The sequence below is a fragment of the Hylobates moloch genome, unplaced genomic scaffold (assembly GCF_009828535.3).
Source record: "Hylobates moloch isolate HMO894 unplaced genomic scaffold, HMol_V3 SCAFFOLD_5, whole genome shotgun sequence".
NCBI lineage: Eukaryota > Metazoa > Chordata > Mammalia > Primates > Hylobatidae > Hylobates > Hylobates moloch.
Genome location: NW_026652280.1, coordinates 23,985,492 through 24,011,530, shown reverse-complemented (window position 1 = coordinate 24,011,530; position 26,039 = coordinate 23,985,492). Strand labels below are relative to the sequence as shown.

The 26,039-nt window shown below is 39.7% G+C and overlaps 1 protein-coding gene and 1 long non-coding RNA gene across 19 annotated transcripts in view; one reads left to right on the top strand and one right to left on the bottom strand.

Annotated features, from left to right (window-relative positions):
• Positions 1 to 26,039, bottom strand: part of TCF4 (transcription factor 4) — a 381,116-nt gene that overhangs the window by 354,607 nt on the left and 470 nt on the right. For 4 of the 18 annotated variants that reach the window (XM_032152230.2, XM_032152235.2, XM_032152232.2 and 1 more), the window contains exons 1-2: positions 11,983 to 12,493; positions 7,996 to 8,068 (exon numbers count right to left, since the gene is read on the bottom strand). In XM_032152230.2, coding sequence (XP_032008121.1) covers positions 7,996 to 8,068 — 73 coding nt within the window. In that variant the 5' untranslated portion in view covers positions 11,983 to 12,493. Of the gene's footprint in view, positions 1 to 7,995; positions 8,069 to 8,523; positions 8,838 to 9,727; positions 10,013 to 10,705; positions 10,868 to 11,982; positions 12,494 to 26,039 lie in introns of those variants that run through there. The other 14 variants (XM_032152214.2, XM_032152217.2, XM_032152216.2 and 11 more) reach the window with 8 other exon arrangements.
• On the top strand, positions 12,619 to 25,992 carry LOC131383437 (uncharacterized). The gene is made up of 3 exons (XR_009213450.1): positions 12,619 to 12,657; positions 19,832 to 19,915; positions 25,857 to 25,992. It is a non-coding gene; the product is annotated as an uncharacterized LOC131383437 (long non-coding RNA).

Sequence of the window (26,039 nt, the reverse complement as noted above, 5' to 3'; positions counted from 1 at the left end):
TAGATAAAAAGCTGGCTCGTTAGATGTAAACATCCCATCTCCATTCCCAACATATTAAAACCCAAGGGGACAAACTGAAGCTATGCTACCAGTCTCCAGATAATAATATAAATAAAGATACTTTTCTAACCATAACTATTCATTATCAATTTTTACTCATCTTAAGTGAATATAAAAGCAATTACTGACAAGGTACCCCAATTTGCATGTTTTTCATGGCTTGCTCCTCAGCATTTTACACCCTGTATGAAAAATGGATTGTCCAGAGTTTCAATAACCTGCACAGATGCTAGGTCTTTTTGCACTTTACCAGTCCTGTAAACACCCCGTACTTAAGTCTTTGCATGGGAAATTTGAGATTAAAAACCTTCCATTTGGATGCCTTGCAATTCAGCTAAGTACCCCCCAAAAGAATGTTTAAATGAATCGAAGATTAAAGCAAAGCAGAACATTCTAAGGGGTATCCTGTAATGGGGCTTTGTCACCACCTTCTCTGTTATTGAGCAAGTGGTCTTTTCCCAAAGAGCAGAAAGTTTATATGCCAACCATCAGTCCAGTTTAACTATTTGAAGTTTAAAATGTCAGAGAAAAAAAGTTTGTAATGGAAATGCTGACAGGCCATGAAGTAAAAAGGCACCAGCAGGTGCTGCTGTAACCCAGGGTCATAATTCAATCAAGCTGGATTTTGACGTCATCTGTTACAGAAAAAAGCCAAATGGTTTATGAACAGCACCAGAACCCCCAAGATTAAATTACAGCCCTGATATTTAATCATGGGTCTTACTTTGTTATTTTTAATAACACAATACATTTTAACAGTTATTTGTCAACTGCCTTAGCCAAATTAGAACACGTGATGACAAGCAGGCTGGATTACAACGTCCATCTTTCACAATCTCAATTTTTAATAATTTTTTTCAGAAATGGTAGATTATACACGTTTTTCCCTTCTTAAGAAATATACAGTTGGTAGTACCATCGAATTGAGTCCAAGCCTTAATTAAAAGCAGCATGAGGTCTTTGACCAGAGGGTCAGGACATGTGTATTTGTGCCCTACTACAGCCAATAACCAACTGCATGATTTGGGCAAAAGACTTTTAACCCTCCCGAACCTTGGCTCCTTACCTAAAAAATAATAGAGCATCTCTAAACTCTCTTATAAATGTAAATTTCCATAAATGATTTACTTGAAAAACAATATCGTGTCATTACTTTGGGATTCCCTGAGGATTTGAATGCAAACTTTTTATAGCAGAAAAGTTGATGGATTTTGTATTTCAGCTAAAATTACTTGGATCAAAGAGGCATTCTAGCACATGAGAATTTATAAACTAACATTTTTAGAGGCAATGTCAGCATCAGCAAGTCAAACAGGTTCTTTAAAAAGTAACGTACAACTACGGCTGCACAAATACTGCCGCACGTGTGAAGGGGTGTTTGCAAAACAAATCAATAAAGGCACATCCAACAATGGATTGCAGTTAATAAACTACATATAGTAATTACCACCAATGCCAGTCTAGAAAGTCATTCATTAAATGTTAATTGTCACACAAAAGTACAAAAGCATCCATTTGAACAATCAATCGTGTGGCTGCACCTTTAAATAAAATACTTTCTTACAGCCCTGAAATTCATCCACATAAATTGATTTTAAACACACCTGGGTATTTGATATGCTGATTAACCGGGCCCTTATTTATCTTTGAAATGAAAGTAAACATGACAACCTTTTCAACATTTTCACTATTCCTGCAAGTCTAATATAAATAAATATATATATATTTACCTATATATAACTTATAACAAAGTGTTAATCTTCTCCAAAGATTAAATTATTATTTCTCTTATATCTCTCGCCTAAGTATTAAGAGAGATGTGGGTCAAAAGTATCCACATAAAACCCATGTGCATACCTTATTCCTAGTCAATTGGCTCACAAATGTACAAAATGGGTAGCTCACATATAAGCTAATAAACCTGGTGGTCAGTCGTGAAAATTTTACCCAGAGTAATAAGAAACCAGTAACAAAAACAACCTTTTAAAAAACCTATAATGTATTTTACATCTTCTAATACTTAGCACTATCTAATTAACTTGGAAGAACACCTGGCCATAAAAAAGAGCTCATAAAATACAAAATAATAATAATAATAATAAAGAAATGGCAGATTTTTCTGTTCCTACTTAGCTTCATTTTCATGTTATGTCTGTATAAAATCTGACTTATTCAACATACATATAGATTCTAAAGGTTTGGCCAAGAACATTTTGGTTTAAGACGTGTAAACTGAAGAACATTTCAAAACACACCATGTTCCTTATTAGGCAACTTAAGATCTGTTATCTTGGCTTATGGGAACAGATCTAAATAGCATCATAATACTAAACGTTGAAAATCACAGGCCTGGGGCCACCAGGACTCAACTCTATGACTTGGACGAGGTTGCAAACTTCCAATATAAAATGTAGTTTACCATTAGGAGTAAATGTTTGATCTTTAAAGCTTACAAAATTACTTTGTTTATCATAGCAGATGAAAGCAAAAAGGAATAATTTTAAGCTCAAAACAAAACTGTTTACATGACAGTCTTTACTGCTCCATGATTCTAAGCATTTAAGACAGATTCGAGCAATTAACAGCATAAACTTTCATTACATAGTTCTATTATATATGTTTATGTGACTTGGCTGTTCATCTGTTATTTAAGTGATTTCCTCATTACAATAGTAGGGTAAGGATAATTTGCTGATGCTGTCAAAAATGTTAAGCATTTCAGTTTCAACAGTTCTTGGATCCCCACACTTGTTTAATGCATTTTATTTACTTAAGTCAGTGTCAAATAGAGTACTGCTTCTGCCTTCTGAATTTAGAAAATGTAACATTTTAAGCACATGTCTGGTAACAGACATATCAAACCTTCAAAACTGCTTATTTTAGTGATGCAGATAGAAGTTAGGGTATTGTTCTTGAATATTAAGTTTCAAAGATGTAACAACGAACTGCAAAACATTTTTATATTTAAAGACAGGAGATCCTTTTTTTTTACATATTAATACATCAGTCTTGGTTACCTCAAATTCTGGATTGATTAGCTACATAAAAACATGTTTTCATTGGCATCCATGTAGACTATCAACTTACAACAGAATGAAAGCACAACTTTTTAAATATCTACTGTATTTTCTTAGTAAAACTAATAAAGATATGAGAAAGACATATTTAGTCACATTGAAATCTGTCATAAATTAGAAGGGTAGCTTATTTGGATATAAAGGAGGGAAAAATAATGGGTATGGTTTACATCATTACAACATCAGATACGTTTTTAAAAATGCTATCTACCCTAAACATCACGGATAGTATTTCATGCCAAGCCTCAATATCACATTGTTTGCCTATATAATCTTGAAAAAATGAGCTGACGTGTGTGTGTGTGTGTGTGTGTGTGTGTGTGTGTGTGTGTGTGTGTGTTGTGTGTGTGTGTGTGTGTGTGTGTGTGTGTGTGTGTGTGTGTGTGTATAGAACTCAGGACTTTGAGCTAGACAAACTTGAGGTTAAAACCTAATTTCATTATTGGCTGCCTTAAGATCCAGTTGTTTAACATCTGTCTCTGTTTCTTCAGCTATGAATGCAGGATAGTAGTAATCCTTGCATCTCACCAGGTTCTTTTGAGGATTTAAAAAATACAACAGGTATAAGGTACACAGCACACCTCTTCAACACACTGAGAAGCACTGTGACATGCTCACCCACACTATTATTTTACCCAATACCACGCAAAACAGTCACAGGGAAGACCAGGCAAAAGAGAATGATCAATAATCCAAAATTCAGCTCCAAACCTAAAAAAGTTTTCAGAAGGCACGTGCACATACAGAAGCATTTACATGCACAAATATCAGCACACTAATCCTCAAGCCCCATTACGCAGTACAAATGACAGAAAGACAGCAGTGAGACCAAGGTTATTTCCAATAAAGTATTTGCAGGGCCATAGAGAATTAGCAAATAAAAACTTGTTTTTTAAAATAACAAATAAGAAAGCACAGTTTGGAACTCCTTATCTAGGGCCTCAGTTTTCTTTGCCTGTATAATGAAGGCACTGGGCAACATTTCTAATGGGTTTCTATGCCCAAAATTCTATGATTCTAACATAATGGGTTTAACGCCACTGTACTTCTTTTAACCTGTTAAATTACTCTGCCCTTTACAAAAGGCCACAGAACCCTTATGAATTATACCATTTACGATTTTAAGGGTGTTTTCACTTACTTATACACACACACACAATATTAAGCAGCTCTCCTCAACAAATACCTTTAAGGGGAAACCAATTTTTTTTTCATGCCGTCACTATGAACTCAAAACTAACTCAGGATGTGACCACATGAATTTTCTGTATCATACAAAACTATCCACCGGATTGATTTTTTTCCGCCTCAAGGAATTCACTAAATTGGCATATTATTTTGGTGTCATGTGGATATAGGTTAGCTAACTTAGGTAAATTTCAGGCAATACTTTCCTCTTCCAAAACTGAGCCACAACACAGAGGTGGTGTGTTTTAATGCTGCTCTTAATTGTTCAAACACTCGTTCATTTGACAATCTTTTAACAATACCTGAACACCTCAGTAAAACTAAACAGTCACAGGGGAAAAAGCTCAACTTTTAAACCAAGGGAGAAAGATGTAGTATCTGTCATAGACTAGCAGTAAATACATGTAACAGATGTGACCAGGCCTGATCTCACAAGTTCTTTAGAATACATCATTTTAGTGGCCCAACTTTAAAACTTTTTAAAAAGATGCCAAAGCTAGTATGTTTATCTTTTCCTCACAAGAGTCAAAGGTAACCAAATAAACTGTCCTTTTGCTATATCAGAAAATTAAGCCCACACTCATCAATAAATTATAGACTCTTTAGATGATTTTCTTTTTTTGGTAACTTAGGCATCCTACTTTTCAATGAGAATAATTTTCCAATCATCCAGGCATGTAGATGCTTTTAGTTTGTTTTAAGATCAATGATATAACGGGTATTAAATCCCTTTGTTTAAGTTACCATATAGGTTATAACTATTTCTTAAAAATAATTCCAGAGCCCACCAATTTTCCCTGTTAAGGTCATTGAAGCTCTGAACCATCATGGCTGAATTGTTTTAGTGCTTTCTGCTGAACACCTGCAAACATCAAACAAAAACTGCTAGTCCTTTCCTGGGTTGACAAAAGCCTTTCATGTGAAAAATGCTCCCTGGGAATGTCAGGCTGTAGCTCAGGTTACATTCCATTCTCCCTAGCAGCCTCACCATTTCTTAAGGTGGTAGGAAAAACCATGTTTGTGAAATGAAAGATTAAAGGGAATATGGCCACACTGTATTTTTATCCTCACATTGCAAATCACTATGGAGCATCCTATATTAATTGAATCAAAAGCTATTGGGAACTTTAAGCATGAATTATTACCATGCCTCACTTTGAAAAACTATAGCTGATTTTTCAAATAGAACAGTTTACTTATAGTTTAGATCTTTCTTTCCTAAATCCAAGTTTCAAAGCAATCCATGAAAGGGACATCTGAGTCCACTCAAGACAATGGATATTAACTTGAAGTAAATTTAGAAAATTATTTCTCTCTCCAAAGTTTCCTAGTTGATCCTTCTAATTAAAGGGCAAAATGCAGTATTCATGATTTTTAAAATGTATTACGCTTTTAAAAAGATTTAACTCTTTTAAGTGGAAATACAACCCGTTTTCTTAACTAATAGCCCTGCGTTCAAATATATCTTGACAGAGGAAAACTGAACACTCCAATCTGTACCCTATATATTATAATCACCATCATACTACATGAAATGAATACCCTGCATTCTCAATCAGGCAGCCAGAATAAAAGGACCATTACACTTTTTACCCTTACAAGTAAACATTTGGTCCTGAAAACACCATTTCTGGTACAACGTAACTTAAAGTTCCACACCTTCAAAATAATCACTGTGTATGCATTAGAAGTAGTGTAACATGACTTACTAAGAGTAAAGTCTCTCTCCAGGTTTGCATGCATGAACGTGTGTGTGTGTGTGTGTGTGTGTATTGTCTTAAGAACTGTAGAAGTGTTGATATATGATCACTTACCAAAATGCATTAACACATATTCAACTTATCAAGGCTGTACTCTCTACAAACATTTAAACATCACAGCAAGAACTTCATTTAAATGTGAACATAGAAAATGGATCAGACATAGTTGTCTTTTTAAATGTAACACAATCTCATATTTCTAAACACCTTACTTTATTAAATATCTAAAGCAATATACTTAAGTTATTCTAAATGCATATTTTCACAACATTGCAAACTAGTTTTTTAGCATTGACTTTAAAAGTAGTCTCTGTGTCTGTCTGACATAAGCTACTTTTAGATTGAAACTGAATACACATTTTTAAGTTAAGTCATAAAAAAATTACTGTCAAAGATAGTTACAGTTTTTATCTTGTCTAACATGAAAAATTAATTTGCCCACAAAAGATACTTGTCCTTACCTTTATGTCAAACATGCATATTAATATTTTCCATCTTAAAAGTTGCATACAGGATACCATACAGAAATTTAAAGATTTAATACTAATATAAAAACTATCCCAAATCCCTAAGTGGAAAACATAACAAGGTCCATGATAGTAAAACACAAACATATTGTCTGTCAATGGTCCTTTTAATCAATGTGCACCAAAAAACTAAAATAAAAATACGAGAAGCATCTCATATTTTTTAAAACAAGTTATAGAGACACAAATTCCCTAAACTTAGGCAGGCAATAGAAGGAGAAGGAACTTATTTGGAAATAAGGAACTTTTAAAGCCATTAGTTTTATAAAAATATACCAATTACACAAATCACATAAGTGAACAAACTTCTTTCATTGCTATAGCACCAAATGAATATTAAGAGATGTTAAATTATATTCATAGCTGACAGACAATTCCACTGGCATCTCACAGCTAAAAGATGTCAACATTTACCAGTCTGACTTAAGAATAGTACTCGGCCTAATGTACTGTTATATACCATTGCCAGAACTCCTAAAATACTGCAGCTGTTTAACAAGCATAAATGGACTTAAGCCTCGGACTTAAAGGATAGCAGGCAACAATGTATAACTTTTTCTTATTTGAAATTCATTGGATTAAAAAAATGCATTTTAAATGAATATTTTCACTCTGCACTTTTAATAAGAGATATTCAAATAGCCCTGTAATAAACCCCTCCTTAGATGCCAGATAATCACTGTGCACACAGATTCTTTTGTGAATAGTGCTAGCGTCTTTTTTAAGCATCACCCAAAGATCTTTCCTTTATAAAATGTAAAAGTCCTTCCAGATTTGCAACTTTAAATACAGTAAAAATTCATTGCACAAGTAAATCATTAGGGAAAAAAACCGCTAAAGCATCAAAAAGGGTATTTTAAATATAAATGAATTCATATTTAGCCTCTAAGATTAGCAAGAGGCTATTTACAGCTATGGTTTACTACATAGCATTCATTTGCAGAATTAAGTGTTCATTTCTTTAAAAGGGTTAATTGTATACAGTACCTAATAAATGATATTATTTACAAGGGATTTTCCCATTTTATGAATGTTAGAGATTTTTTTCCCCTTATTATCAAATAGAAAACATTAATTTATTCCCCATGTTAACACTGGTCTTATCTTCATGTGTTTGATTACAACTGTATTAGAAAATTGCTCTTAAATTAAGTGATGGAATTTTGAGAGAGTTTCCTTGACTTAAAAAAAAGACCTAATTTTAATTGCACAAGATAACATTTTGTGTAAGTTATACCACTGATGGGTAATGCAATAACCATATGATTATAGGCTAAAATTCAATGACTTTTTCAGAACTCTTCAACAGAGCCAAAAACATACAATTGAGTAAATAAACAGCCAAGAACATTTAACTTAACACTAAGAAGAGAATTTACATACTTGAGCCAGTAAAATGTCCACTTGCCAAAGAAGTTGGTCCATTTTTCCCACTGCTCACAGGAGGTGAAAACATCTAAAAGAAACAAAGAAATACTACAGTTGAAAAGAAGACATTTGTGCCTTCAGAGCTCCTCAAAGATCTTTCATACTGTTACCAAACAGCTTAGAGTTTATGCTAAGGGTTTATTTAGTATACATCACCATCCAACTTAAAACTAAAAGAGAAACAACATTACAGATCCCACCCCCAGCCCCCATTATCACTCTGTTCTTTCTTTTTCCTCAGGTTCATTAGATGGCCAAGCAGTACTACTGCTACATTTGGAACAAACACAGTCCCCATAATGTTATCAAGATTCAGGTTGGAGGCCAGCAGCCTCTCTAGAAAAACACTAGTTTCACCAAGGAGAAGAAAAAAGTTGTTTGTTTTATATTGAAAACCTTGGCCATAAACGTGGCAATGTCCATTTCCATCTCGTATAGGATTTGCCTGTCATATGTGAACCCAAATAAAAATAAAAGTGCCACCTGCACTAAATTCTCATTTCGTCTCTAACAGGAGAGCAATTTGAAGCAAGACTCTCTCTCTCTCTCACTCTCACTCTCTCTTTCACTCCCTCTCTCTCCAGCATTTATTTCGACCCTAATTGGTTTCCCTCTTCTTCGACGTATCTAGTGGATAATGCACACCTTCCCTGAGTCAGAGCCTGCAAAAAGCAAAGGAACGAATGGAGAAAGTGCAACAAGCAGAAAGGGGGCTGCAAAGCTGCCTGCCTAGGGCTACGTTTCCTGGCAAAACTTCCGAAAGCCATTTCTCCAAAAGAAGGTCTAGAAGACGAGGAGGAGGAGGAGAAGGAGGAGGAGGAGCAGCAGCAGCAGCAGCAGCAGCAGCAGCAGCAGCAGCAGCAGCAGCAGCAGCAGCATGAAAGAGCCCCACTTGGAAGGCGGTTTGGATTTTATTTGTGTGTTTTGTGGATTCTTTTTATTTTGCTTTACAAATGCATCTTACACCAAACTCATCTGGCATTAAAAATGAATTCATTCTCCTGACATGTCTGGGACTTGGTTTAGGAAAGGGAAGCAAAGGGATGGAGAAGGACCAAGTACAGCCGTAAACTCCACAAGTGTGTTAAGTTCCGCTTTGTGCTGATCCTACGACTACGAAATTTACCAAAACAGTCCAAAAGGTTATAAAGAATGTATGCTCAGCATATCCATACTAGTTTCAAGAATCCTAGGAAAAGATGTAACTAGGAGGTAAGATGTAACAAACAGGTCCTACCAATCCAAAGCATCATCAGCTTAAAACTTTAAAGAGACAACTGGGTCTCCTATTTTCTATTTTCCATTTCCAAAAGCAATAAATAAAATGAAGAGTAGTGTGCAAAGTATTAGTAGTCTCAATGTTCAGACATGGCCAAGTTTTAGGGGTGGTTTAGTTTTAGGGGTGTCTATTTTTGCTTTCCACTGGGGTGAGATTCCATTATTTGGGGTAATCAGTGGGTAGGGAATTGAAGGCCAGTAATAAAACTCAAAAAAAAAGCCTGAATCTTCCATCACACCCCAAAATTATAGTTAAAAACTTGTCAAAAAGACCTTCATATTTACCAAGGATTCAGCCAATTAAAAATTATTACTGTCCTTTAGATTCCTACTGGTTTCTAGCTGAAGTGTTTGGGTATTTGTTTTGTTTTTTTCACAGCTGTTGTTAGTTTCCACCGTTCTTTCTTACCGCACTGAAATCCAGTAAATCACTCAGCTCTTTGTCCGTCCCTAAGGCAGCCATTCGCTGTTGGTGATGCATTTTAGCAAAATCACACAAACCTAGAAACATGGAAATAACCGCAATCAGAAAATCCAGTCCCAATCCTTGGAGAAAACACAATCGGATTTTTGGAGACTGGGGGGTTGGGGGTGGGGACGTGGGGGCGGGTGGGATTAAGGTGGAAAGGAGGAAGGGATGGGAGACTTGTTGTTGGGTTGGGTTTGGTTTTGTTTTTTTAAGATGGAATAGGCAGCAATAGCAAAAAAAAAAAAAAAAAAAAAGCGATATCGTATTTCCAAAGAGACGGTCAAACTGGTAACATACACTATAAAACCAAATCCGGGAAAGAAAAAAAAAAAAGCCGCTCTTCAGCGCATCATTTTATGCAACAGGAGGTAGAGCGAGAAATGAATGGATCACAGAGAAAAGAGAAACTACTGAGAACGATCCGATCTCAACTTTCCCCCCACCCTGCACCCCACCCCCCTCGCACACTCACACTCGCATACGCACACACACTCGCACACACCACTCCCCTCCGCTTTTCAAAGTAGCTATCAAGAAATTAAAGATGAGCGTCTCTGGAGTGAAAACACGTCCAAAGGGGGAGGGGTGGGGTGACAGGGTGGGGGGGAGCGGAGTGGAGGGTCGGGTCCTCTAATTGTCCAGCACCCTAATTTGTGAAAGAAAGGGGTTATAAAAATTAAAGTCAGGCCCCTGGCAAAGTCCTCGGTCCCTCCGAGGGGGCATCGCGGGGAGGGGCGGGGGGGCTGGCGGCGAGGGGGAGGGAAGCGGCGGGAGGGGAAGGGGTGTCTCTTCTGGGAGCGCCGGGCGCCGGGAGCCCGCGACGCGGGAGGCGCGGAGCCGCGTGCGGGGCCGCCGAGCCCAAGCCCCGCGCCGCCGGGCGCCTCCGCCCCGCCGAGCCCCGCCGGCGCCGGTACCTACCGCCCGCGCGCGAGAAAGGGCTCTCCGTGCACCGCCGGCGCCGAGGCGGCGTTCATGTCTAACCGCCGCCGCCACCGCCGCCGCCTGCTCCTGCGCCCGCTCCCGCGCCTGCTGCCTCCCCGCCGCCGCCGCCGCCGCCGCCGCCGCCACTACAGATCCGCAGACACACAGCCAAGATCCCTGACTCTTAACACCAACTCTCTTCTCCGGGGAGGGGAGGGGACGGAGGGAAGGGGGGAGGGGGAAACACGCCGAGGCGCACGGAATTGCAAGTTCAGCAAAGAAATGGGTGGGGGGGCTCCGGCGGGGAGACGCGACTTGCTCCGGGTCGGGCAGGCTAGGATGCATCCCCCTCGCACCCACCCCGAGGGAAAAAAAAAAAAAAAAAAATCTCAACACCTCCCCCGCCTCGCTAAAAAATACAAACGAAAATTCATCGAGCACCTCATTTTTCCTCAGATCGTCAGTTACAATCTGAAGCCTGAACAGTTCAGTTTTTGCCCGTTGCATCCCTCGGAGGCACTTTGAAATTTATTCGAGTTTACATCCCCTCACTTCTTTCTTTCTCTTACTCTCGTTCCCTCTCACTCACACATCCACACACGGCAAAGCAAGTTTATACTAGGCTGCAAATACACGTGATGCAAAAAGACTTTGCCAAGAGGAACAATATTTTTCTTTTTCAGCTATAAATCAAGCCACATTTTCCTGGGGAGATTTTCGTTTCGGTAGTTTTGCGTTGGGGGCGAAATCTGAATTGCATACTTTCTTTCCCCTCCCTTTTAAGTCACAGAATAGTATAACTGCAAACTCCGAAAAAAAAGGGGGGGGGGCAATTTTTGGGGGTGGATGTTGTTTTGTTTTTGCACTTGAGTTCCTAGGCACGCTAAGTCCCTGTTCGCCAGCACTGTAAGTTTTTAATTCAACATTTACCATTATAGGCCCTGCATGCTCTTAAAACATACTTTTTCACAACACTTTTTAGGATAAAATTTAAGCTTCATAATTCCATCGTTTCGTAATAACAAGCGTGCTTTATCCGGTATATGCAACATACGCTATTTTAACGTGTGTTTGAAAAAAAAAAAACACACATTCTACAAACCCTGGTATTGCTAGATGTGCGAGTACATACACAAAATGCATGCACACACTTTTTCCCACTGGCAATTATTTAATAGGTTGTCCCTTTTGTTTTAATAAAACATCGGGATCGACATTTTAAAAATTAAATTCAATTACAAACAGTTTACTCTGACGGCGAATTGAAACGTTACCTTAAATGGCCACAAATATTCTCACAATATTCCAAGGAAAGAGACTTTAAAAAGAGAGACAAAAATCTTCTGCAAGTACTTAGTATCTCACATGTGTATCCCCAAAAAGTATTTTAACTGGTACTCAGTCCTGCTCCAGGGATATCCACAGATTACAAGATTATGCACCTGGCTCTGGTTTTTGCATTTTCCACCATAAAACTGCAACAAAATTCCCTCCCCCAAAAAAGAAATCATTAAAAAAAAAATCCAACAACTTTTTCTTATTGTTTATAAAAAAGAATCAACACAGGATAGTTATAATTTTTCCTCAAATCTTGTTGGTGATTTTTTTTTCTTCTCTCATAAAGTCTTAAACTTGTTCCAAGTTTAGAGGTGTCTCATCATCATCATCCTCCTCCTCATCATCATCACCATGGACTCCCCCGTGGAGTCACATTGATAATAATAGGTTTCCCTGAAAGATACATTGTAATCCATTCACATCCGGGAACTGCGGGCTTATAAAGAGAAGGAGCTGCGGCCGCGGCTGCTCCTCCAGACAATGACTGGGAAGGGGCGGGGCGGGAGCGGGCGACCATAGAGTGGTAAACAGAGCGCCTAGAGAGGCGGCCAAGATGGCGGTGGTGGTCGACCACGCCTCCTCCGGGAGCGGAGGCGGGTGGCTGTGCTCGGGTAGGCGTCGCGCGTGGGGCGGCACTGTGGGATTCCCGAGGCCGAGGTCCTTCGCAGGCCCCATTTCCATGCGCTCTTCTTCGTGTTGCCGCTTCTTGACCGTCCTTGCTCTTTGACACAAAAGTGTAGTTTCGGCACCAATTTACAAATTAAACTCCACAGACTTCCGCAGGGAAGTGAGATACCCCCAGGTCTCCCTGAGGAAGGCTCGGGAAAGACTGGGCCGGCCTCACTCACGACAAGCCCGACCCTGGGTTCTCCCACTTTGTGGAGCCGGATTTCTCAGCGAGCCTTGGGTGGCATGGGAAAAGGCCTCTGAGCCAAGTTGATCCTAGGCTGGAAGAGGGGTGTGGGTCCTCACCCCTAACTCCCCCACCCTATCGTCTTATAGATCGCTGGAAGTGTGAGAACTTTCCAAGTCCAGAAAGTCTTCACTTGGCGAAGACCTTCATCTATTGCTTTGTAGACTCAAATGTAGTTTGTACCTTAAGCCACGACTGACTCAACTTCCATTTCTGGCCAAGCAGTTACCTTCTCTAGCCTGCTTTCTGGTCTGTGAAAAGCAAATAACGCCCACTTTACGAATTTTATAGTGGATACAGATAAAGATGAAGCCACCATGAAAGAAATAATTCCTTTCCATCTCTAATTCCTTGCTAAATCAGCTGATAACCTCTAACCTAGCCAATGGAATTTTAAATGGAAATTTCCCTAATCCAAAACAATAGCTTTTAGTCCTTGCAACAGAAAAGCAAGTAATAATAATGACAGATAACACATATGTGTTTACTATATGCTAAACACTGTTCCTATAACTTCACAAATATTGGCTACTTTAAGCCTAAGAATAACCCTATGGAGTATGTATTACTACCCTATTTTGTATATTGGGCAACAGAAGCAAGTAAAATTGAGTAGCTTGACCCAAGGAAGAAGTTTTGTAAGTGGTACAAACTTAACTAAGTCACATAACTATATTGACTGACAGAGGCTACCTTTGAAAGCAGACAGTCTGTGATAACAGTCCACATTAAATGATTAGTACCAGAGGCCTTTTCCCATGCCTGTGGCAAATGTATAGAAAGGGAAGACTATCCCAGCATATTTTTAGGTTGATAAGTCAAATGGGTATAACCATATTCCTATATACCATCTGGCAGTGGGAACATCCTAATCTCCATTTGCTGATAAAAGTTTGTGGCAGTAACAGAGTTCAGATCAATTTCGGCAATCTTTTACTTACATGTAAGTTTTTACAGAACAAGAATTAAGGCATTTATTGGTTGTTTCCTGTACATTCACACATGGTGAAGATTCCTGTCTTCCATCCCCATTCTGTGTTCTCAAAATTATATCTTACATTTAGACTTTATGCTGCATTATCACAAGCATCATCCCCAATTCTCAGAGTTAAACCCTACAGATTCTGCTTAGATGATGTAATGAAAAGATCACAAACGTTGGGTTAGGAGAAATTCCACTGGCTCTACCTCTAGTCATTCTTTGAACTAAGGCCCAATGTCAATGTCTTTTGCTGTAAAATCCAGAGGTTAGATTAGATAATCCAATAAAACCCCTTCTAGCTTTTAGGTTTTTAAGACTCCTCATTCCGCTGAATTTCTTTGTTTGTTTGTTTTGTTTTGTTTTGAGATGGAGTTTCACTCTTGTTGCCCAGGCTGGAGTGCAATGGCACGATCTTGGCTCACTGGAAACTCCGCCTCCCAGGTTCAAGCGATTCTCCTGCCTCAGCCTCCCAAGTAGCTGGGATTACAGGCATGCGCCACCCCACTCGGCTAATTTTGTATTTTTAGTAGAGACGGGATTTCTCCATGTTCGTCAGGCTGGTCTCAAACCCCTGACATCAGGTGTTCCACCCACCTCGGCATCCCAAAGTACTGGAATTACAGGTGTAAGCCACTGCGCCCAGCCCCATTCTACTGAATTTCAAGGGCAATAAATAATCTATCCAGAAACCAATGATAGGATGAGGTTTGGGATCTAAAGATATCCAATTACTAGTCTAGTTAATTCTTCGCTTTTTGACCCTACAATCAGAAAACCAGGGAACAACCCTTCGTATTTTAAATTTCAGGGACAAATGTGGGTGTTTTGTCTTCTTTTTTGTTTTTGTTTTTGTTTTTCCTTAATTGTCAGAGAATAAGTACTTATTCTGTCACAGAATTGTCAGAGAATAAGTTATACTTAGAAGATTGGAGGCACCTAAGAAAAGGAGAACCAAGAGGATCCTGTGAAACTTAAAAAAGGAGGGGTAGTAGGCATGTTTTGGGATGCCTCTTCAATTTGCGGACTCCCTTGCCTAGGAACTTATTCATAAATCCTCATATAGAGGTATGTCTTAGTCAATTCAGGCTGGCCAAAATACCACAGACTGGGTGACTTCAACAGCAGACATTTGTTTTTCACACCCCTGGAGGCTACAAAGTCTGACATCAGGGTGCCGTCATGGTCAAGTTCTGGACTGGGCTCCCTTCCTGGCTTGCAAATGATTACCTTCTCACTGAATTCTCACATAGTGGAGAAAGAGAGAGCTTTGGTCTTTCTTCCTCTTCTTATGAGAACACTAATGCCATCATGGAGGCTCCCCATTCATGATCTCAGCTAACCCTAGTTATCTCCCAAAGACCCCACCTCCTAATACTAGCACATTGGGAATTAGGGTTTCAACTGAATTTTGGAGGGGACGCAAACATTCAGTTCATAGCAAGGTAGAACTTGATGGGGGTGCCACATGACTCCTTCTTGCCCCAGCCCCACCAGCCCCAGCAGATTGGACCCCAGGAGCAAAGAGGAAGAGATTGACCATAGCCTATGGTGAGTGATGGATCAGGCACATCTTGTAGTCAGCGGGCCAGACCTGGTCCCAGCAAGCTAAGCCATGTGAGAGCCATGGTTATAGGGAAACAAGAACCATGAGTAAGCAGAGGAAACTGCTCTTCAGATAAGAGAGAACGGTCTTGGGAGTTCCAAGAAAAGCAGACAAACAAGTCCTAGAGATTCCTTCCCAATGACTATGAGGAGTCCAGTATCCCCTGTCCATGAGATTGCTAATTCCTGCAATGGTCCCTTTCCCCAGGTAAGCTAACCTAAGTACTTTTCTGATCCTTACTACTAAAGAACTTAATACAAAAAAAGATTATTTACATTTGAACATTGTCAAAACTGTCATTAACATTTTTTTCTAAAGTAGTGACCGCTATTCTAGGGGGTAAACTAAAAAAATTTGCTTCACTCACACATGATAGAGATCCTATCTGATTCATTGTGCCACCTATACTCAGAACAGCACAGACAAGTGTCATTCATTCCCTTTTCTGCCTCTTTGTGACCTTGGGCAAGTTTCACATTATGTCAGATGTAAAAAAAAAAAATTATAACTATCTTAAATACCTTACATGACTGGTTAAAATCAAATGAGATAATGTAAATGAAGGTGCTTTGTAAATGACAAATTTCTATCAAATATAAGGCATCATTATTGCATGAGCTAAGTTAATACCTAAAGATAATGCTTCTTTCACAGTAGTATGGAAAGAGTGGCAAATATTGATACCCCATGGATTCATAGACAAAAAACATTATATGTTGAAGGGTACTTGGTCTAAAGCCCTCATTTGTAGTTGAGAATGTCAGGGCTCAAGTGGGATGACTGGGCCAAGGTCATGTCATTAATGAGCGGCATAGCCAGGCAGCCCTCTGGTAATCCAGAATGCCCTACCATTCTCCTTCAAATTCCATCCAGTTTGTTCTCCCCGAGTCCCACCTATGTTAAAATAAACAAGCAAATAGCGCCACAAACAACAACAAAAATTTCCTCTCTGAAGCTCTAATGAAATTCATCCAAAGATGCAGCAAGTAATTTTTGAGCATCTACCTTGTGTCAGCAGCCATTCTTTCAGGACCTGAGGCAAAAATGTAGGAAAAAAAAAATCAGAATGAGATAAATGTCAAGGGCAGTCTTGATTGAATGGCTAAGTTACAGTAAGCAAGATACAGCCTGTGGCAAACGTGTAGAAAGGGAAGACTATCCCAGCATATTTTTAGGTTGATAAGTCAAATGGGTGTAACTAACCAGCCAGGACCTCAATCTGGAGCCCTACTCACAGTGTAAGTCTGAGTCAGAAAGGCAGCTGGCAACAGGGATGGGGAGAGCTTCAGCCAGTTTGTGTGAAAGAAGTCCAGAGATTTATGACACACACAGTCCTCTACACACCCCAGGGCCTTTGCATATGCTGGTCTCTTAATTCTTTCCATCGCTGTTCACAAGGCTAACTCCATGTCATCCATCTTTCTGGTCTCAGCTTAAACATCACCTCCTCCTACAGACCTTCCTAACTATTCTGTCTAAAGTAAGCACTCAATCGTATTATTCTTGCCATAACATTAGCTTAGGGCCACTGTGCCCAAATGGGATCCTCATGTTGATGCATTTTCTTTTACATTGCCCAGCTCCCTCATCAGACTGTAGACTCCATGATGCCAGAGTACATGAATCTTATCCACTCCATGTCTCTACACCCACGCAGTGCCTGGCACATATAAAGTATTCAATAACTATATGTTAAATAAATGAATGAAGAATCTGTCTGTACCCTCAAGATGCACACTTTACCCTAAAAAGTGCAGCTTCCATATTTTTTCCAGTTTTTCTTGGGGTTTCATTTTAGCTTGATTTCACTTTTAGTAAATGTTGCTGGTGAGTTTGATTTCCAGCAGGCTACTGACTCCTGTCACTTAAGCTCTAGACCCTAAAGATATAAGTACAATAATTGCCTTACTTTACCAAGCCATGGGGACAGTGTCTTCATTATTTTTATTACAATACGAGGTGCTGTCATCGTACTGCTTCACTGTTGTAACATTTTAACATTTTACAGAGGAGGAGACTTAACGCAGCCACATATGGCAGAGCTGAGATTTAAACATAGGTAGACCGTGCTTCTCCTTACAGCTCAGTGACATGTGCCATGGCTTTAGGTCATGGCCAACTGCAGGGAAGACCTGCATGTGCTGAACTTTAAACTTGCAGCACACACAAGGGAAGGCAGGACCACCCAGGTACAGACAAAATACTCTCTAGCTGACAACCTCATTTCTTCTCTGGATCTCCATTCCTGCCCTAGTCTCCCACTCTGCAAGTCCTCCAAAAAATGACAAAACCCTTAAAATAGAACACTCAGACTGCAACAGAGAAAACAGTTTTATGATTAGAAGGAGGCTTCTCTGAGACTGCCACTAAATCTTTTGAGTCTTATTTAAATTAATGTAACTTCATGGACACTAAGAATGAAACATTGTCAAAGATGCATTTTTCCCTTTTCCTTTCCCAAACCCCCAAAACACCTAAAAGTAGGAAAAATCAAAATTCTGCCTTGGCAGGATTACGATTCAATTCACTGTCTTTCCTCAACACCTTGTACCATTATTTCTGCATGGGTCCCACTGTGCACAATTATTGGTTTATTATGTTCTCTGTTTTCAGCGCATGTTCCCCCTTTAAAGGTGAAGAGCAGCTCTTTGTATCCTTAAGACCCAACACACTGCATAGTGCATAAGTATTCCTCCAGGAATGACCCAGAAAATTAAGCAATTTTAGAAATCAAGTCATACATAACAGATTGATGTTTAAGATAATAAACCTTCCTTACTAGACCTAGACATATACAGAGTAGAATTTAGATTTTGCCTGCTTTTAGATGGTTTGGGAGTTTAGGAAAAGGAAAAAAATAAAATTTCAACAATCTTTCATTCTGAGTGTCCATGGAATTTTGGTAATTTAAAGAAGACTGAAAAAGATTTAGTACCAGCCTTCTAGAAGTTTCCTCCTAATCATAAAACTGTTTTTTCTGTTGCAGCCTGAGTATTCTATTTTAAGGGTTTTGTCATTTTTTTTGGAGGACTTGCAGATTTCTAGGGCCAGAATAGAGATCCAGAGAAGAAATGAAGTTGTAGGCTGGAGAGCATTTTGTCTGTACGTCAGTGGTCTTGTTTTCCCTTGCGTGTGCTGAAAGTTTAAAAATCAGCATATGTAGGCCGGGCATGGTGGCTCGCCTCTGTAATCCCAGCACTTTGAGAGGCCGAGGTGGGTGGATCACTTGAGGTCAGGAGTTCGTGTCCAGCCTGGCCAACATGATGAAACCCCGTCTCTACTAAAAATACAAAAATTAGCCTCGAGTGATGACACACGCCTATCCCAGGTACTCAGGAGGCTGAGGCGGGAGAATAGCTTGAACCCGGGAGGTAGAGGTTGCAGTGAGCTGAGATGGTGCCACTGCACTCCAGTCTGGATGACAGAACGAGACTCCATCTGGGAAAAAATCAGCACATGCAAATCTTCACTGCATTGGCTGTCACTTAAAGCTATGGCACATGTCACTGAGCTGTAAGCAGAAGCTTGGTCTACTTTTGTTTAAATCTCAGCTCTGCCATATGCAGCTGTGTGACCTTGGATCTGTACCTCTAAGCCTCCCTTTTCTCATCTATTAAAAGGGTATAATACTCTGTCATAAAATTATTATATCAAATTAAATATAAAATATTGGCAAAGGCACTTAGCTCATTCAACAATTGTAACCTAGTAATTAGGATATATATGCTTTAATGCCACATTTTTCATATGTCGACTAAAGTGTTAAAACTCAGGAAGTTTGGATCCATTAGCTTTTTTTCACAATGCTTGGAACCTTTAGAATCATGCATGTGACAACAGTGATCAGATGTGCCTGAGAAGAACACATTTCTTTAATGGTCATGAAATTGATTTAGATCAACTTTTTGTTTTTGTTTGTTTGAAGTGAAATGGCATAACGGAAAATACTAACATGCATCATAACAAGAGTATTGCTGATTTACAAAAGTCTTGTTTCAGCTGTATAATATACAGTATAGTACATGCATACTAGGTTATCATTAAAAAAAGTTTATAGCCACTGCTCAAGTAGATGGGTGATATGGTTTGGCTCTGTGTCCCCACCCAAATCTCATGTCAAATTGTAATCCTCAGTGTTGGAGGAGGGGCCTAATGGGAGGTGATTGAATCATGGGGGCGGACTCCCCTTGCTGTTCTCATAATAGTGAGTGACTTCATGAGATCTGGCTGTTTAAAAGTGTGTAACCCTTCCCCTTTGCTCTCTCTCTCCTGCCGTGCCATGTGAAGATGTGCCTGCTTCCCCTTTGTCTGCTGTGACTGTAAGTTTCCTGAGGCGTCCCCAGCCATGCATCCTGTACAGCCTGTGGAACTGTGAGTCAATTAAACTTCTTTTCTTCATAAATTACCCAGTCTTAGGTAGTTTCTTATAGCAATGTAAGAACAGTCTAATGCAATGGCCCTCATTGCTTTGCTATCAAGGATATTCATGAAGTCTATTATGGGATCATAATGGAGAGGAGAAAAAAAAGCTAATCATCTTTGCATTCTATTTCTTCTCAAACCGCATGATATTTCAAACCCGAGAGCTGCTTTCCCCCTTCCCTCTCCCCCAAAGAAAAGGAGATGGTTAAAAAGGCTGAGGTGAGCGGATCACTTGAGGTCAGAAGTTCAAGACCAGCCTGGCCAACATGGTGAAAGCCTGTCTTTACTAAAAAAAATACACAAATTAGCTGGGTGTGGTGGTGTGTGCCTGTAATCTCAGCTACTCGGGAGGCCAAGGCACGAGAATCACTTGAACCTGGGAAGCGGAGGTTGCAGTGAGCCAAGATTGCACCACTGCACTCCAGCTTGGGTGACAGAGCAAGACTCTATCTCAAAAAAAAAAAAAAAAAAAAGGTAAAGGTTTAAAAAGAGTAAACAATATAGAAAGAATGAAAGAAATTTTGGAAAACAATCTTGCCTATTCCAAAGTGCAATAAAATAATTAATATATCTAATCTGGATTTTAAAATCCTCCAAAAGCAGCCCTCCAACCCCACCCCCACCTAACTTTTCCAACTTTATTTCCATATCCTCCCCTAAAGGAAGTCTTTGCTCTAGTCAATTATGCATAGGACACATGACATTGAGGACACAAGACATTGAGCAGTTTGTCTATGAAAAGCACTATGCAAGGGGCAATGAAGAATTCATTCAAGATGAAAAACTAGGGCCCTTAACCTCCCAGCCTTTACATGCTAATGGGTAGGCTAGACAAGAATAAATCACCCAAACCCCTGACAAACTATATAAAGAGTTATCAAGAGGTAAAATCATGCCATAATACTATAATGCAAGGAGTCATTGCTATCAGCTGGAGAGATCTTAGAAGGCTTCTTAGAAGAGATGAGACTAGAGTTGAATCTGGAAAGAAAAGTGGTACTCCCATGAAGCAGATAGAGAGAAAAGAATGTCCTGGGCTGAAGCATTAACTCTGGCAAAGATGGGAAGGCTAGAGGGTAAGGATCTTGTTAGGGTTTGTGAGAAGAATCAAAGGACTAAACTGTTAAAACCCAGCAAATTTGGATCCATTGGCCTTTTTTCTATTTTCTATTTTTTATTTTTTTATTATACTTTAAGTTCTGGGATACATGCACAGAACACGCAGGTTTGTTACATAGGTATACATGTGCCATTGACCTTTTTTCACAATGCATGGAACCATTAGGATGATCACATGGTGGCAGTGATAAGATGTGCCTGAGAACATTTTGGAGGCAACATGGAGGATGAATGAAGGTAAAAAGAAACTGAAGGCAGAGACCAGTTAGAAAGCTACTGCAGTTCACTTAACTACTGCTTATGAGATTCTGAAATAGGGCTGTGGCTATGGCCATGAAAACGAGCATTCAAGAAATGCTGTGTATAGGTTAGCAGAAAAGCCATCAGGGTTGCGAAGCAATAGAAAAATCAATTCAAACTGGCTTAAATGATAAAGGGCTTGCAAATCCAAAAAGGTTTAGAGCCATCAAATACAGCTCTAACTTCATTTCTCTACTTTTCTCTCAGCTCAGCCCAATTTTATGTCAGGCTAACTCCCTCATGTTACCAAGATGGCTACCAGTAAAAACAGAAGCAATCACTCTTTTGTTTGCCTCTAGACGGAGATAGCTGTTGGTGCCCCCTGAACCTTGACACTAAAGCCTCAGCTGAGGTTAGACTGGACCATTTTAGGAATATACTTGCCTTTGACTCAAATCATGTCATGACTGGTTTACATTCATCCCTAAGTAATTATGTTGCTAACACTCAAATCTATCAAAGCCTACCCTTGGAGCTGAGTGAAGACTAACTATCCTACATAACACCCAGGGCTTCTCAACTGGTGGGGAGGGAAGATGAATGTTGAAGAGAAAGCTCAAGATTTTCCAAGCTTTCTTGGCATCTGTGCTATGATGCATTTGTTCTCAACTATTTCCTTCCATGATCTAACTTCCCTCTTGCAGTTTCCTTGTGCAGGTTCCAGCCTTCCATCAAATCCACCTCAATTCTTCCCTCCCCTCTGAAGTCTGCTTGACTTCTTGACCTTCACCCATCACTCAGTGCTCTGAACTCATTTACTTAACACAAAAACTTGAGAAAAAAAAAAAAAAAGCTGCAGACCAGGTGCAGTGGCTCATGCCTGTAATCCCAGCACTTTGGGAGGCTGAGGCGGGCAGATCACTTGAGGCCAGGAGTTCAAGACCAGCCTGGCCAACACGGTGAAACACCATCTCTACTAAAAATACAAAAATTAGCTGGGTATGGTGGTGGGCACCTGTAGTCCCAGCTACAAGGGAGTCTAAGGCAGAAGAATCACTTGAACCCAGGAGGCGGGGGTTGCAGTGAGCTGAGATTGTGCCACTGCATTCCAGTCTGGGTGACAGAGTGAGAGTCTGTCGCGAAACAAAAAGCGGTGGTACAATATATGTATGATAAAAAGTGAAAAACTATATAGCTCGATAAATTTTTACATATATATACATCAGTGTAACCACTGCCCAGATCAAGATATAAAACATTTACAACAACCCAGAAGGCTTCCTCCTTCTGCTTCGTAGTCAATACCCATCCCATTGAACTTCTGTTGCCACTGATTAGTTTTGCATGTTCTTGAACTTGGAACATCATCCAGTGGAATATATCATCCAGTGTATATTCAAGTGCATCTGGCTTCTGTCACTCATTGTATCTGTGCAATTTGTCCATGTGGTTGCCTGTAGGAGAAGGCTGTTTTTCTTTTTATTGCTGCGTAATACTCCATTGTAGATATACAACAATTTGTCTACTCAATTTTCCCCAAAATTTAGGTTTTGCAAGTTTTGGTTACTATGAGTAGAGCTGCCTTGAACATTCTATATAAGTATTTTTGTGGATACAGCACTTGTTTCTTTTGAGTGTGTACCTAGGATACACCTATTACATGCCTAGAATTGCTAGGTCACAGATAGGCACATTTTAGTTTTAGTAGACACCAGCAAACTGTTTTCCAGAGTGGCTTTACCAATTTGCAATCATACCAGCAATGTATGAGATGAACATATTGCTTCTAATATAAACTATTATAATGTATAGATTTATATATTGCTGCTGCCTCCTCAATTAGACTCTAAACCTCTAAAGGGCCAGTACTGTCCTAGAGTGCTTCATTGTTCCAATGTCTAATATTGTGTTCTACACAGGGACAGTGGAACCGTACACATGGACTCCAATATTATCCACTTTGTCCATTCTCACGTGTGTTAACTCTGGGCAAAGGAAGGTTGTCCAAATGTGCTTCCCACCTCAGCTATAACTGGACCAGAAGTGGTCACCCTCATGTACTCCTAGGCCACAGTATACAGGCTTTGCCACCCAGATAGGTTCTTCTACCCTGTGGTGGCATTCCTCTTTGGGACCACTGGAGTGCAGTTGACTGTCCATATTTGGGGGTTCCACATCTGTGGATTCAACCAGCTACAGATCAAAAATACTGTATTCAAAAAAATTCTGTATTGAACATATAAGAATATTTTTTGGTCATTATTTCCTACGCAATAGAGTGTAACAAGTACTTACAAAGAATTTACATTGCATTAGGTATTACTAGTAATGTGGAGATGATTTAAAAGTATATGGGGGGATGGCACTGGTTATATGCAGATACTATCCCATTTTATATCAGGACTCTGTGGAGTCTGGTATCCGCAGGAAGGCCTAGAACAATCACCCTCAGATACAGAGAAATGCCTGTATATTCTTGCCAATAGACCTCAGACATGACCATGTTAATATAGTAGACAGGTTCTAACCACGTTACACACTCAAAAGAAATAAGTGCTGTATCCACAAAAATACATATATAGAATGTTCAAAGCAGCTGTGCTTATAATAGCCAAAACTTGGAAAACCTAAATTTGAGGGACAATTGAATAGATAAATTGTATAATCTACAGTGGAGTATTGTATAGTAACCAACAAGATCCCTGTACTTCCAGAGGGCTCCTTGAACCCCTCCACCATCTGCCCACCTCTTCCCAAATGACCAGATTCGCATTCCAAAGGATCTTAGGAGAGGTGGCCTTTGAAGGAACTTAAAAGGTCTTTCTATGCCCTTTCCCTGAGGCCCAACTGGGCTTCTGATTTTATATTCCATAACTGAGAAAAAAAAAAAAAAAGTAAAGGAAAGTCTGATTCAAGCTGGGTGCGGTGGCTCACACCTGTAATCCCAGCACTTTGGGAGGCCAAGGCGGGCAGATCATTTGAGGTCAGGAGTTTAAGACCAGCCTGACCAACATGGTGAAACCCTGTCTCTACTAAAAATACAAAAATTAGCCGGGTATGGTGGTGGGCACCTGTAATCCTAACTACTTGGGAGGCTGAGGCAGGAGAATCACTTAAACCCAGCAGGCAGAGGTTGCAGTAAGCCAAGATCACGCCACAGCCCTCCAGTCTGGGCCAACAGAGTGAGACTCTGTCTTAAAAAAGAAAAAAAGAAAGTCTGCTTCAAGGTGACAAGTATTCACCTACTCCCAAACCAGAAAGTGATTGTAAACTTCTCTCATGGAATAAAAAGCGTTCAAGTTCTTCCTCACTGTGCAACCTATAACTCACCTATCTAGTCATTAGGGATTTTTAAAATATAAATGCGCCAGTGTGATAATTATGGCTCTGTGATTTTCTTTCCTTTCTTTTTCTTTTTATCACTTAACGGGATGTCATGCCATGTTTTCACATCACTATACATAGATTTGCCGGATTCATGTTAATGCCTACAAAATATAGAAAATATATAGCACTACCACACTTATTATGTGCCAGGCACATTTTAAGATACATTTAGTTCTCAGCACCACCCTATATGGCAGGTATTATATACACTCCCATTTTATAGTTGAGGAAACTGAGGCAGAGAGAAATTAAGTAACTTGCTCAAGATCATAATGTTAGTAAGCTTTCAGGGTCAGGGTCAGAACCCAGGTTGTCTGGCTCTGGTATCCATGCCCTCAACTCTCCTGCCCTTGGCTAGGAGATGCCTATACCACAGCTTTTTTAGCCATTCCTTTACTAATCTTGTTCCAATTTTTAATCTTTGTTGGCATCCCCCACTGACTAGCACATTCTTGGATGCCTCTCTGCCTTACAGTGATGTGTATTTAGGGAATTAAAAATAACTGCTATAGTAGCTTACCTCAAAATTAAAGTGATTATTAGATAGATGACTCTCCTTTTAAAAAGTGTTTCATATTCCAAATCTCAATAAAAATGACTTTTGGATTATCAGCAGCACTGGCAAGTTCACATTACATCCACGGGCCATTACCGTCAATAATTGAGAACACACACACATGCTAATCAGTCATTTACTCCTGCTTCCCATCTCTCTTACATGGTTCTAGATGTTGTCTATCTTAGTCTTAGAATTGAGAAACAGTAAAATTTATCACCCTTTGTAGTCCAAAAAATTGTAATTGCAGACACAACAGAGTTTGATAAAGTTGCAAAGAGGTGGAAATTATGCTGAAAGATTTTCCAGAATCACTAGGAACGATTTTATATTATAGCAATATTTCACTGTCTACTAAAGGCAAAATTTCCACCCCTTCCCCAGAGCTCAGGAAAAAGGGAAACCAAAATGAACATAATGTAAAATGTAATAGGCGATGCTTCCCCATTCAATTCAAGATGAAAGCTTTACAGTTGGGGGACATAGAAAAAAAATACTGGATTTAGAGTAATAGACATGGGTTCAGATTTTACCAGCTTTGTGATCCTAGAGCAGCTTTTCTTAACCTTGGCACTATTGATATTTCAGGCTGGAAAATTCTTTGATGTGGAAGTGTATCCTGGCCATTACATACAGTATGTTTAACAGCATCCCTGGCTTCTACTCACCAAATGCCTGTAGCCACCTTCTGTGCCCCTCAAGTTGAGGCAACCAAAAATGCTCCCAGATATTACCAAACGTCCCTCAGTAATCAGTCACCCTGGCTGAGAT